The sequence below is a fragment of the Malania oleifera genome, chromosome 5 (assembly GCF_029873635.1).
Source record: "Malania oleifera isolate guangnan ecotype guangnan chromosome 5, ASM2987363v1, whole genome shotgun sequence".
NCBI classification, from domain to species: Eukaryota; Viridiplantae; Streptophyta; class Magnoliopsida; order Santalales; family Ximeniaceae; genus Malania; species Malania oleifera.
In genome coordinates, this window is record NC_080421.1 from 71,173,381 (window position 1) to 71,188,678 (window position 15,298).

At 39.7% G+C, this 15,298-nt stretch overlaps 1 protein-coding gene across 1 annotated transcript in view; it reads right to left on the bottom strand.

The window, feature by feature from the left end:
• LOC131155615 (DEAD-box ATP-dependent RNA helicase 50) overlaps positions 1-11,525 on the bottom strand; it is a 35,641-nt gene extending 24,116 nt beyond the window's left edge. Inside the window, exons 1-3 of the mRNA XM_058108863.1 lie at positions 10,948-11,525; positions 3,617-4,203; positions 167-361 (exon numbers count right to left, since the gene is read on the bottom strand). Coding sequence (XP_057964846.1) covers positions 167-361; positions 3,617-4,203; positions 10,948-11,326 — 1,161 coding nt within the window. The 5' untranslated portion in view covers positions 11,327-11,525. The remainder of the gene's footprint in view (positions 1-166; positions 362-3,616; positions 4,204-10,947) is intronic.
• Positions 11,526-15,298: the final 3,773 nt, after the last annotated feature.

Below are 15,298 nucleotides of genomic sequence, written 5' to 3' on the forward strand. Positions count from 1 at the left end.
TCTACTGGAGTGCCATGGCATAATTTTCCACTTTAAAAGGTCATGCTACATCTTTGCATCAGGAAAAGAGGTTAAAGGGAGTGCAGAAACTGTGTTTGGTTAGAACAGTGCAAAAAATGCCTATAGAAAAAGACAGCGGGAAAAGAAAAAGGTAGCAGCAGCTTACCTGACAAGCTAACTCAGCAGTTGGTACCAATATGACAACTCGAGGACATTTTGAAAAGGATTTGCTTAGTCCTTGGAGCTCTTCTTGCCTAAGACGCTGAATTACTGGGACAAGATAAGCCAATGTCTTTCCTGATCCACTCTGATCAGCTATAATACAGCTTCTTCCCTCAGCCACAGGAGCAAACGCCATTGCCTGCACTAATCCCAAAATTTGACTTATCATCTCACAAGGCATTGAGGTATTAATTTTTTAGTTTTTTATCTCTTTTTTTCCTTTTTTTTTTTTTTTTTTTTTTATGAACAAGGTATTGTGTTAAAGATTGAAAAGCAAATAACTGCAACAAAGGAAAAAGAAAAAAATTTGAGTATAAAGTGTCCTCCTACAAGAAAAGGAAAAAAAAAAACTGAAAAATAAAGAAGATAAACACAAAAAACTCCAATGAGGCAAGGCAATCCAATCGGGGTGCAAGTCTTCTACAAAAACATTCCCAAACAAGCCACTAGCAGAGCACTAAAGCAAAGCAAGAAAACCACTCAGCTCCAAATCAAGTTATAAGTAGCTACAACCTTAAAAATTCTAATGTTCCTCTTTAACCAAATACATCAAATGATAGCTAGAACAATGCCGCGGCACAGAGCATACCTTTCCTTCCCCTTAAAAACCTCTTAAAATTAACAGCACAGAAATCCTCCAAAGATGAGGGACAAACCCAATTCTCACCATGAATTCTAAACAAATTATCCTAAGAATCTAAGCAAAAGGACAACGCAAGAAAATTTCCCCACTCATAAAGCAAAAGACAGAAACATCCGGTGAGAAGGCTTATTTGGTTTTTGATTCTGAAGCAAGTCATTAGTGTTGATTTTATTAATGCTGTGACAATTCTAATTGGAGGTGCACCTTCATGGGTTGACATAACATAAACTTTTAATGCATGACAAATGAAAAGAACATCATCTAACAGAATGACCACTTGGATATTACTCTGTTAAGCTGCCACCAAGTGATTGAGCCATCATTGCATTTCAATTGGACGAATGCAACCCAGAATGGAAAAGTGATTCCAGCTCAGAACCCACCAATAGACTTAGTATGAACACTATAGTCTTGAATATAAACATGACTTAAAATTTAAATGCATGAAAACAAAAAGGAAAACTATCAAGAAGAAATGCCCCTTAATTACTAAATACTAATATGTAAAGTTGCCCACATAGTTGTTGAGCCTAACATTGCATTTTGATTAGATGGGAAATGATTCCAGCTTGGAATGACACTCCCATTTTTTATTTAAAAAATTAACCCAGTATTCCAAATGGGATCAATTTCTAAAGACAGCAGAATAGTGTCACATTTTTTCAGGGATCATTGTCTGATCTTAAAACGACATGTATAATTTATATAATTTCCATATTACTCATACATTATATGAACACCTTAGTGCACATTGAGGCTCGATAAACACTCATACTGCTGCCAGTGACCATCACCACAGTAGCTAGCAGCTAAATATTCTTCTTCCACAAATATTGTCAACGATTGAAGCTCACTCCCCTCATATATGGCCAGCATAAAAGAACTAAAATGAATCCCATATACATCCAAAGCCTATACAACTGACAGCCTGTCATAGCAAAGCAGCCAACAGCAATTTCCCATCACAAAAACACTGCCCCCCCCCCCCCCCCCCCCCCCCCCCACCCACATGCAATTCCAACCACTTATCAGCCTAGATCCCACTTCTGCCCTCAACAGGACAACACCTCAAACGAACTAGAGACTACCCGTGGTCATGCTCCATGGACATTTTAACAGGAACACCACTCGATTGATTGCTGCTATTTGTGACAAACCTTCACACCCAAACAACCCTCAATCACCCATCCGTACACCACCATTCACACTCACCCATGGGTATACTACCACCGTTCATTGTCATGCTGTAACTTACAGCCATACCAGCTTTACCATTAGCAGTCAATCCTGCAGCCATTCTTTCAAAAGTATTTTGGGGCAAAAGCATGCATTTATTCTATTCCAGTCAACAATCAAGCAAACCAAATATCAGAAAGGAATAGAAGTTGAGATTGCAATAGCCATCCTGCATTTGCAAATAAACACAATCATTGCAATATTGTGTTCATTCTTTTCCAACCACAATTTGACCCCATTCCAAGTTTTATTCTGATTTCCAAACCAAATGCAATGTAAAACAATAATATACAATTCTAAGTTGCTAACAGAAAAAATGCGAAGGATATGCACCAGGCTGCAAGGCATATCCCACAGAACAGCAATCTAATCATCAGCACAAGCCTCAGTGCAACCCCAACACAGGCAACAAAGGCCAAAATATGGCTCTCTTGTTACTTAAGACTTAAGATGGAGATAAACTAAACAACATATAAGTTTTAGCCTTCTGATTCAAGAATTTATCAAATGATACAGCCATAGATGGCCAGTGAATTTTGTGCAGTGTCTTGTTTTTGAGAAGAGGGGCAGAAGATGCTGGATGATTGCAATGTACCATATCTTTATGCAGTACAACATGACAAGCTATATGGCAAGAATACTTCAAATGAGCATAGTTACACACTTACACAAAGCTGAAACACATGCAGGTGCAGGGAAGCAGAGAGATTTAGAAGGGTCAGAGCTTCGAAGCATCTAAGAATTGTAGATAAATATAAGAAGGGCAAAATTTTGTATATAGCTATAAAATAGAAACTAAAATATATTCAAAGAAATATGCCAGACAACAACACATAAACCAACATAATTACTGTAAAGCTACAAAATTATTTTGAAACTTCATTTTTATTCCGTTTAAAATAAGAAACTCTTAGGCATATGTCCTACTAAAAGTACTTACTATGCATTTGAATGGAATCAAATGAAATTTATCACTTGATTTATGCATGTCTTGTTCAATTTTTTTATTACATCCCACTATGCGAACCAAACATCATGTTAGAGATATATAATCATGGGAACGAGGTTCTGTCATCATGAAAGCTAGGTCCTATCAAGATTCTGTGTAAGAAGCACAAAATCAGGGTTTTGAGAGGACCACTAGTAAGGAGATTCCTATAGATAAACTACAAAGCCCTTGGGTCCATCTAGGAGAGAGATATATCCTGTACTCTCTTGAGATGTCAACAATCTTAAAATATATTTCTAATTTGAAATGCTTCTCTGACACTCTTCCAACACTTCTCCTGGACTTCTGTGATGCCTTTAAATGGTGTAATGATCTACAGTCTCTTTTGTATTGTTCATGAAAGGATAAAATTATAAAGGAAAAAAATGTTAATAATAATGGTTGTTTAGAACTTATAATAAACTGCACTAACTTTGCAATAAATACAATGATATGTAGAGAATTTCTATTAGAAGAATATAACAGCAACAACAATGATAAGTCAAGGAGGCATTATGCTTGCTGACCTGAATATGCGAAGGACGAAGGAACAACTGTTCTCTCAGAGACTCAATCATATTGTCACTGCATCCCAGCACCTTGAAGGTTTTCTGACTGAAAAAATCACTGCTAAATGACCGCAACCGCTGTTGCTTTAGAAGGTTCGGTGGTTTAAATTTGCTTCCGTGTACAAATTCCACGTTGCCCCATCCTTTGGAGGGAGTAACAGAGACTCTTGAACCTGAATGATCAGGTGCAGATACTTCAATGTTAGGCTTGTGAGATTGTGAGGGTCTAATTTGCATAGCTTCTCCGGTTTCTTGTGTTTTGGTAGCTATTGAAACACTTCCTTCATGTCTCATAGCATCTTTGTTCTTTCCCCCTATGATTGCAGGATCAGGAGGGGAACTAACAGATCCACAGAAAGATGTGTCATCAACAAGTTGTTTGTGATGATCGTGTTGGTTGATGACTTGCTTTGTGGAAGAAGCCTTTTTTACCAGAGCTTTAACCCTATGGGCTTTCAATCTTCCAAAATTTTGAGCTGGCCTCGTTGCACGTGCTTGAGAATCACCATTTGCAACTGCTGTCACAGGATTTATGCCTGCGGAAACTGCAAAACACATCCAACATGTATGAGATGATGATTTAAGTGAGTGGTGGAATGACTTGAATTAAGTTGCTACTTCAATAGGTTTCAAATGGCACATGTCTGGCTAGTAGTTGATGGATATTTGTAAAAACATGAAAAGCAAATGATACTCCTGAACGCATATTTGCAAGCAAACTGAGTCCTGTAATAATATGAGATGTTCTGGAAAAATAAATATGTTACAAATTCAACTTGGGAATTTCAAGAGCTCAAGCGATGAATTTGGTAATCCCTGAAACACATCTTCATTCTTGACATGCAAGTTAGCCAATATAGTACACAACCTCTTTGAATGTGGTGTTAGCAAGATATAAGTAACTAAGTACTACCATATTGGTTGGTGTGGGAAAAGGTTCTTTTTATGACTTCTTTATTCTGTTGGGGCAACAAAATGCCATGAATAAGGTTGGAGACGACGACCAGAGGGGAGTCTGAGCAGATTGAGGGGCTCAGACGAGACGGAGTGTAGCGGGGAAGCTCGAACAAAAAGTTCCAAGCTAATTGTCAAATAGAAGGTGCCGAGCAGCTTGAGGGGTTCAGAAGGAATGGCTCGTCACAGGGAAGCTCGAACAAAAGGCTCCGAGCTGAGGTCAGACAGAAGTTACCAAGCAGCTTGTGGGGCTTGTGCAGGATGGCTCTTCGTAAGACGAGCTCGTCGCAGGCCGGGCGTATAGGCTGGAGCTTAGGGGCCAGAACTCCTTGCCACAAGAGATTGGGCCGAAGTAGAGTGGGCAGGGACCTGACCACGAAGAAGGGGCGGGGCGCTGGGCCAAAGCCCATTCAAGTCTTATTACCAGTTTGTTTCCTTTACTGTTGTTTTTGGCTATAGGTTGTTGGGTATTAAAGGGGTGACCAGTGGGAATAGAGGGGCAGTTAGACAATTGGGAATCTGTTTGTTGTTTTGGAGAGTGGCTCTCTCGAACTGCCAACCTGAATTTCTCTTTTCTTTTCCATTTCTTTGTATGCATTGCAACCATTGAACTCTATTCATCCCTATAATTCAGTTCTTCTGCACTCATCTGAGTACCCATCGCATTTCTATTGGGTTTATTTCAATTCTTGTTGGATTTATTACAATTGTTAGTGGATTGACAAGCTCCTACCACCATGGGAGAGGGAACTCGCATGAACCAAATGTTGGAGTCCATTGCTGGCCTGAAGAGATCACAAGAAGAGCATCAGAAAGTTTAGCAGGAGATGCAAATCACTCAAGCAGAACAGCAGAAGCTACTTATCACCGTGACTCAACAATTGGGAGCTCTCTCTAATGCTGTGAAGCTTCTCGGCAAGCAGAAACTCGACCAAGAAGGGCCGGGAGAAACATCTAGCCATGAGTTCGGATACCAACACTATGAGAGCTTTAATGGGGAGCAACACATTATAGACAGAGCAGGTATTCAAACTAAAACGATGAGAGTTGATTTTCCTAAATTCAATGGTTCGGATCCAGCAAGTTGGCTCTATAGGGTCAATCATTTCTTCCTATTTCATGAAACCCCACCCCATCGAAGGGTTTTGTTGGCATCCTTCCACATAGAGGACAAGGCCTTAATCTAGTTTCAAGACTTGGAGAGGTCTGGTCTACTAACAAGCTAGGAGGCATTTGAAAGAGCCCTACATACCTGATTTGGGGTCAATCCTTATGATAACCCATTGGAGCAATTATCAAATCTTAAACAAACTTCTACTGTAACCTTGTTCAAGGAACAGTTCGAGGAATTGTCCAATAGAGTCAGAAACCTTGATGAGGATCATCAGCTCAGTTTGTTCATGGGGGGATTGAAGGAAGAAATTAGGTGGGCAGTGAAACTCTTGAACCCAATCAATGTGCATATGGCCTACGGCAAGGCCCAGATACAAGAGGAAAACCTCCTAGCAACTAAGAGGTATATCCTACCCAAGCACTCTACCCCATCTCATCACCTTGCTGTGACCAAACCAGCAACCAAAACCAACACCTAGGTCCACAAATACTTACCCAAACAGATAAGAGAAAAGAAAATCAAGGGGTTATGTTTTAATTGTGATGCCAAATGGCATCCAGGGCACAAATGTGGGGCTACTAAGCTTTTCTTGCTGGAAGGAAATGAACTCAATAGTTTCAACGAGAAGGATGAACCCCTTGAGGTCATATGGCATGATTGCTCGAGAGAAGGAGGGGTGCAGCAGCAACCAGGAGAGGACAAAGTGGAAATTACCCTACACGCCCTGACTGGTTCCCCTCACTTTAAAACAATGAAAGTGGTTGGTTGTTTTAGGGGACAATCCTTTGTGATGCTAGTAGACACGGGCAGAACACACAACTTCATTGACCCAGCTCTGGTTAGGAGACTTAAGCTGACCCTGGATAGTGGTGAGATGGTGAAGGTGAAGATAGCTAACGGAGGAGAGATACGATGAGAGGGAAGATGTCCAGCAGTGAGCTTTGTGGTGCAAGGGACTAGATTTGAAGCTGATATGTACTCTCTGATTTTGGGGGGCTGTGATATTGTACTGGGAATTCAGTAGCTCAGTACGTTTGGCAAAATCATGTGGAATTTTGTACAACTTACTATGAAATTCCAGCACAATGGCAAAACGGTTTGTCTAAAAGGACTCACCTCCTAGGGGTTAGTGGAAGAAGGAGTGGGGGGAAAACTCTCTCACTTGGAGAGGAAAGGAATCCTGCTGCAACCATTGGAAGGGATAGTCAATGGACAACACTTGCACGGATCTAACATCCCTATTGGATGAAATTCAGCAAGTATTTGAACCGAGGGGATTACCGCCCATTAGGTCATGTGACCATGGGATAACTCTTAAGGAGGGAACTTCTCCCATCAGTGTAAAACCCTATAGATACCCCTATTTTCAAAAGGAGGAGATAGAAAGAATTGTCCGGGAGCTATTGGAGTTAGGAACCATAAGACTGAGTCATAGTCCTTACTCCTCTCCCGTTTTGTTGGTAAGAAAGATTGATGGCACATGGAGAATGTGTGTGGACTATCGTGCCCTGAACAAGGTTACCATTAAGGATTAATACCCTATGCCTGTGATTGAGGAGTTGCTGGATGAGCTACATGTGGTTGAGGTCTTCTCAAAACTGGACCTAAGATCTGGGTACCATCAGATAAGGGTAAAGGCAAAGGACATCCCTAAGACAGCATTCTAGACACACGAAGGACACTATGAGTTCCTCGTGATGCCCTTTGGGCTGATGAATGCACCGTCAACCTTCCAAGGCTTGATGAACGAGGTATTCCGACCCCATCTTAGAAAATTCATTCTGGTTTTTTTTTACAACATTCTGGTGTAAAGTAGATCCATGGAAGAACACCTCAAACACCTAAGAATGGCCCTACAAATTCTACTCGATCAACAACTGTTTGCCAAAAGAAGTAAATGCAAATTTGGCTGTCGAGAGGTGGAGTACCTCGGGCATTTGGTATCGGGTAAGGGGGTAAGGGCAGACCCCACCAAGTTACAAGCCATGATTGATTGGCCTTTACCTAAGACTCTCAAAGCTTTAAGAGGGTTCCTAGGTCTCACAGGGTATTACAGAAGATTTATTAAGGGGTATGGGGCTATAGCCACACCTCTGACCAGTTTACTTAAGAAAAACGGGTTCCACTGGAATGAGGAGGTTGAGAAGGCTTTTAGGGAACTAAAGGAGGCAGTGTCTACTCCCTCTGTTCTAGCCCTACCAGACTTCACGAAGAAATTCACAATTGAATGTGATGCATTAGGCAAGGGGATTGGGGTAGTACTCATGCAACAAGGGCAACCAATAGCATACTTCAGTCAAGCATTGAAGGGCAGAACTCTTCTCATGTCAACCTATGAGAAAGAATTGGTAGCTTTAGTGACAGCAGTTAAGAAGTGGAGACCCTGTATCTTAGGCAGCCATTCATTATCAAAACAGATCAGCAGAGTTTAAAATTCATGTTGGAACAAAGAATGGGCACTCCAGTGCAACAGAAGTGGAACACCAAACTACTGGATATGATTTTATAGTACAGTACAAAAGGGGACAAGAGAATCAAGTAGCAGATGCTCTGTCCAGAAATGATTCAGAAAGTGACACTCTCAACCTAGCAGACGATCATGCAGCAAACAATGAGGCAAGTATAATGGTTATCTCCTTCCCCACTGTTGGGTGGATCGAAGATTTAAAGGCCTCCCTCGTATGCAAATGACAGTGACATACAAAATATAAGGCAACAAATTCAATTGGGCACACCAGCAGAAGGGTTCACTATGAGGGATGGGTTATTATTTTACAAAGGCAAGCTATTTATAGGCAGAAACGAACAGATCAAGCAACAAGTATTACAAATGGTTCATGGCAATGCAGTAGCAGGGCATGAGGGAAATGAAAAAACAATACAGAGAGCCAGAAGAGAATTCTATTGGCGTGGCATGAAGAAAGAAGTTAAGTAGTTCATCAAGGAATGCCCCATTTGTCAGCAGATGAAAGGGGAAAATACATACCCCACGGGCTTACTACAACCACCTCCCATCCCAGGGAAGGTGTGGACAGATATAAGCATGGATTTCATAGAAGGTTTACCCCATGCACATGGGAAAGACGTCATTTTAGTGGTGGTGGACCGTCTCTCTAAATATGCTCATTTCCTACCCCAAAGTCATCCATTCACGGCAAGTTAAGTAGCACAGAGTTTCATGCAGAATATTTTCAAATTACATGGCATGCCAAGATCATTTGTCTTGGGTAGGGGAACCACATTTTAAAGTAAATTCTAGAAAGAACTCTTTATTCTACAAGAAGTCCAACTGAAATTCAGTACGGCTTACCATTCGTAGACCGATGATCAAACCGAGGCGGTGAACAAGTGCTTGGAAGGGCACCTTAGGTGTTTTGTGGGGGGGCACGCCGAAAAATTGGGTGAAGCACTTACCATTAGCCGAATATTGGTACAATACATCTTACCATACCTCAGCGAAAACTACCCCCTTTCAGATTGTGTATGGTGTACCATCACCGCACCTCCTGAGCTATATTCCGAGGACCACCAGGGTGGTAATGATAGACAAGGACCTCAGGGATAGGGATGTAACCCTGGATCTCCTTAAACATAACCTGCGACAAGCAAAAGAGCGAATGAAAAACTATGCTGACCTAAAGCGAAAGAAACGAAAGTTTTCGGTGGGTGACTGGTTTACCTTCGACTCCAACCTTACCGACAAACAACCGTGGCAGTTCGGCGGAGCTTGAAATTGTCACCAAGGTTCTATGGACCCTTTAAGGTGGTACAAAAAATCTAAGAAGTAGCATACCGACTCGAACTCCCAGAGGAAACCCAGATCCATCTGGTTTTTCATGTGTCTCAGTTCAAGCCACATCTTGGGGCATCCGCTCGAGTAACCCCGCGACTGCCCCCCACAGATTCCCATGGAATCCTCAGCCTAGAGTCGGAAGAGATTTTAGAGCGGCGTATGAAAAAAAGGGGGAACCTTTCGGCAACTAAGATACTGGTTCGATGGGAGGGACAAGAGAAGGAAGAGGCGACATGGGAGTGATACCACACGATGAAGGAGAAATTCCCTCACCTTGTAGGCAAGGTGCTCTGAAAGGGAGGGTATTGCCATGAATAAGGTCGGAGACGACAACCAGAGGAGAGTCCGAGCTGATCAAGGGGCTCGGATGAGACAGAGTGTAGCGGGGAAGCTCGAACAGAAAGTTTCGAGCTGATTGTCAGAAAAAAGGTGCCGAGCAGCTTGAGGGGTTCGGAAGGAATGGCTTGTCACAAGGAAGCTCAAACAGAAGGCTCCGAGCTGAGATCAAACAAAAGTTGTCGAGCAGCTTGTGGGGCTTGTGCGGGATGGTTCTTAGTAAGACAAGCTCGTCGCAAGCCGGGCGCATGGGTTGGAGCTTAGGGGCCAGAACTCCTTGCCGCGAAAGATAGGGCCGAAGCAGAGTGGGCAGTGACCTGACCATGAGGAAGGGACGAGGTGCTGGGCCAAAGCCCATTCGAGACTTATTACCAGCTTGTTTCCTTTACTATTGTTTTTGGCTATAGGTTGTTGGGGATTAAGGGGGTGACCAGCGGGAATAGGGGGGCAATTAGACAATTGGGAATCTGTTTGTTGTTTTGGAGAGTGGCTCTCTCGAACCAGCCAACCTGAATTTCTCTTTTCTTTTCCATTTCTTTGTATGCATTGCAACCATTGAACTCTATTCATCCCTGTAATTCAGTTCTTCTGCACTTAATTCATTTGAGTACCCATCGCATTTCAATTGGGTTTATTTCAATTCTTGTTGGATTTATTACAATTGTTAGTGGATTCATTACACATAAATTTCAATGGTATGAGTATGTCAAATGTTCAGCATGATTGGCAGTCTCTTTTACGGGCATGCTGATTTTCTTTTGCTGTCTTTATTTTTTTTGCGTTTTTCCTTTTTGTTTCTCTGGGGATTCCCATATTTCGTTGAAGAGATGTCTTCTCTCCTGATTGTACATTCTTTACCTATCTAATGAATTTATTTATCTATAAAAAAAAAATAATAATTAACTCAGTACTTCAGCTTACAAATCTTTACAGCCCAAAAATTCAATTGCTATATCAAACAAAATCACAGACCATTTCTTTCCAACAAAAACAATTGAGATTCAACAGTTCAATGGTGAGAGATTCTGCAGACGAGAATAAAATTAATGAAAACCTAACTGATAAATTCAAAATAGAAAACATTTCAAAGACCTCCGATTGTGTCAGTCCCACCACTGATGCTTTCGTTGTCGTTGGGTTTCCAAGAAAGAACCTCCTTGGGAGGAATCCGAGAGTCATCGCCTTCGCCAATTCCACCCCAAATAATGAACTTTTCCCCGGTGTCGGAGTCAATAATTTGATAAGCCCCAGCAGTTCCCATGGGCGTTCGTGTATATCCCGCGGACACCACAACCGCAGCCCTAGCCTTGGGCCATTTCATACTGCTCTGCCTCATGAAGGCGCGCCGCCGACTGCGGCATTCTTTTCCATGTCCAGACGAGCAAAAGCAAGAGGTGAAGTCCTCGAACAGGGGAAACGCGCAGGGTACCTTCCCGCTAAATTTAAAGTTTGAAGGAGCTATGGCGAGCATATCTCCTATTTATTAGAGAAAACGCGCTGCTTCAATTCGCTAGACTTTGCAGAGACGAAAAATAGCAGACTTCGCCGGCCACCGAGAAATGAAAACAAGAATAGAGAGATTCTGCTGGCGCGCTACCAATGGTGTCCACTGTTCTAGTACGGCGCCGATAAGGATTGGGTCCGATTTGGTCCCCAACTTTTCTAAATGTGACATTTTACCCTTTGGTTATATTTATTAAGGATATATTTTTTCTTTTTTTATAATTGTCAGAAATTTAAGGGATTTCTTTAGTAATTATCAGAGGTTATATTTTTTATTCAATATGTAAGGTAGTAAATAATTCTGCACACTTGCAAATAAATAATATATTTAAACAATTTTGGCTATAAATTAATATTGTTAAAAATAAATTAATGATACTTTTTTTTTTTTATAAATTATAGATTTGCTTATAAATTTTTTGTTCACTTTAAACTATAAATATATAAATATAAGTCTAAGATACTATTGTTTGTTAGAAATACTAATAATATAAAATGATAAATTTACAAATAAAAAATAAAAAAATAAATCACGATTTACAAATAGGCTGAGGCACGGATATCTCGCTCTCTTTAAGGAGATTCAAGTCCTCTGCAGTTTATTGGCTTAACCCACGAACCAGTGCAGCAAATTTCCTCAGGACTTGTCTCCTTTAGGATACAACAGTTCGATCAGAATCGTATGACTCTTTCCAATTCTGCACAAACAAAGGAGTCCAAAGCTCCACAAAAAAAGCGTCTTTCTTTACTTGTCAAACTCTTTATACTCAAAAGAAGAATGATAAGATGAAAATGAAGATAATCGGTTTATCTTGTGCTAATGCCTCAATGGTCTATTTATAGATACAAAATTACCTTTCATTTTCTATGTACTTAATATATAAGTTATGTATATATAAAGTAGATACAACCCTAGATTCAAGATACATTCATCTAATTAACTTTGTGCATTTAAGAGATATATGAATAAATGACGATAACCCAATCCAAGATACATCTTCATTTTTCCAAGATAAAATAATAATATACATCTTTTTTTCCAAGATAAAATAATAATATTAAAATACACTAACAATTCCCCCCTCATTTTAATATTATGTATGTATCATGCATGTAAAGAGTTTAACAAACAAAGATGAACAATTATACATAATGAAGGTATGCTCTGCATTGAACCTTCACTTAGCGAACAATAATCTTTACTCAGAGTCCGTAGTTATCTCAAACTTGAACTATGACTGTTTAAAGAAAATAAAGTATTACTGTTGACACATAATCACTCAGGTGTTGACATGAGCTTTAATAGTCAGCACGTTTTGACTTTGTGCTTATCCCAGTTTCATGAGCATATTTGAAAATAAGCCTAATTCTCACAGAGAGCGGCCCCACTCCCATGCTCACATAGGTGAAATTTGTCAATGGGGCTCCTGTAATTCTGACACCCCACTCATAAGAGATACAAATTATCATTAAGAGTTTTAAAACTCAACCTCCTCCGTTACAGGATAAATGCACTTACACCATAGGGATGAGTTTTAAAAATAACAGTGCATTTCTTACGACCACCATATGATTCGTTCTTCCCATTGAACCCAATTACAGGATCTCTGGTCCTTGGGTTGGGTATCCTCATACGTGGTTCATGATTTTACGGGCTTTAATCCCATCCCCCTCGATGTATTCTAGACCATTTCTCTTGCTAAGGCCTTAGTTAATGGATCCACAAGATTTTCAGAAGATTTTTTATAACTCACATTAATGATGTCACTGCTCAAACATGATCTCACAGTACTGTGTTTTCTTCTTATGGGTCTAGATTTACCGTTATAATAACGGTTGTCACTTTGCCAATTGCAACAGTACTATCATAGTTAATTAGGATAGGTGGTATTGGTTTTTCCCAAAATGGAATTTCATACAACATATTTCTTAACCAACCTGCTTCTTCACTAGTTGATGCTAAAGTAATAAGCTTAGCTTCCATAGTTGAGTTAGCAATTATTGTTTGTTTTTAAGATTTCTAGCAAATACCACCACCACCTAAAGTAAACATATAACCTATGGTAGAGAGAGAATCACCTGACAAAGTATTCAAATCAGCATCACAAAAACCTTTAAGTACAACAGGATACTTAGTAAAAGATAAGCCACAATTTTTTGGTACTAACTAAATATTTCATTGCACGTTCAAGAACATTCTAATGTTCTCTTCCTGGCTTGCTCAAAAATCTACTAAGTATTCCTATTGCATATGTAATGTCAGGTCTAGTTAAATCAGTTGCATATCTCAGGCTACCAATAATGCTATTATATTCCTCTTGATTAACCACTTCATTCTCATTATTAACAGGAAATAAGTGATTACTTGAATCAAAAGGAGTAATAACATGCTTGCAATTATTATAGTAATATTTATTCAAACTTTTGTCAATATAATGCGACTGATCAAGAAATATACCATCACACGATCTTGTAATTTTGATGCCTAAAATAATATTAGCCTCACTTAAATCTTTCATCTCAAAATATTATTTTTTAGCATAGTTTTTAGTTCCTCAAAAGGAGTGTACACGTTGAACCAAAACTTATCATAACAGACATGCGTATTAGCACCTGAGTCTGCCCACCACCCCTCAATATTGTGGACCATATTTATATCAATAAACATCGCCACAAATTGTTCCTCAATAATATTAGATTGAGGAATAGGTCCACATTTTTTAAATTTGCAAATTCGAGTAATATGCCTACTTTTACTACAAACATTACAAACATTGTTGTTTTACTTGTAAGGGGATCCTTGGTTCAAATTATTTTTATTAGAGTTGCCCCTATTCATTTTGTGAGGTCTATTGTTATTTTTCATATTTCTCCTTTTTAGGCTTTAATTGATGGTTTTTAGGAAAAGACCTTTGGGCAAAGTATTATGTCTGGAAGCAATAAAATTTACCTTTTTGATATTATCGTTATTGGTATTTGTAACGACCCGAAGAGTAATGGTATTTAAATAATAGAAGAAAGGGGAATGAAAACTGGAAATAGAAGGAGGAAGTCGACTTCGTTGACGACATTGCATTTTGGAAAGGAAAAATCCCGAGGAATTCTCAGCTCCTCGTTGACGAATATAGGGGACTCATCGACGAAGGTACTAGAGAATTCGTCGACGAATACAGGGACTCGTCGACGAAGAATTACTAAGAGGAGATTTGAGCTAACTAAATTTCGTCAACGAAGACTGAATTTCATCGACGAGATTATTAAAGAATTCGTCGACGAATGATGTGGCTCGTCGACGAATTCCCCTGTTCTATAAATATGGAAATCCAGATTTTTACTTCCTAAAGAAGTTAAGTTTTCCCTCTCTCTCCTCTTCGGTCTTCTCTCTCTCTCTCTCTCTCTCTCTCTCTCTTTGATTTTGGGCTAGATTTGCGCCGGTTCGAAGGTTTGAAGCCACCACGACGCTCCTGGGGAAGTTCTCTCCAAATCTACCAGAGCGGATTGTGGGAGAAAGCAAGTTGGGAATCATCCCATAGTTAAGGTAAGGCTTTTTAAGCCAAATTTGGCCTTAGGGTAGTTATAAGAAATGTTGTGCACATGAAAATACTGAAGTTTAATACTGGAAGTTTTCACTTTCAGGGTATTGGTCAAGAAATCCTATGGGAGTGAGATTAGAGTATTTTGGGGGCTTTCTTAGTGACCAGGCAAGGGGATAAACTAAGCTAGTATCTTATGAAAAATGCATGTATATTTATAGCACTTTATTTCTGGAAAGAAAGTACGTTTATATATATATATATATATTATAGCACTTGATTTCTGGAAAGAAAGTACGTTTATATATATATATATATATATATATATATGATTTATATTTGGGAAATACGGTTAAAATGATGGTATGTTAAATATGTGGAAAATTTGTTTAATGTGGCATGAGTAT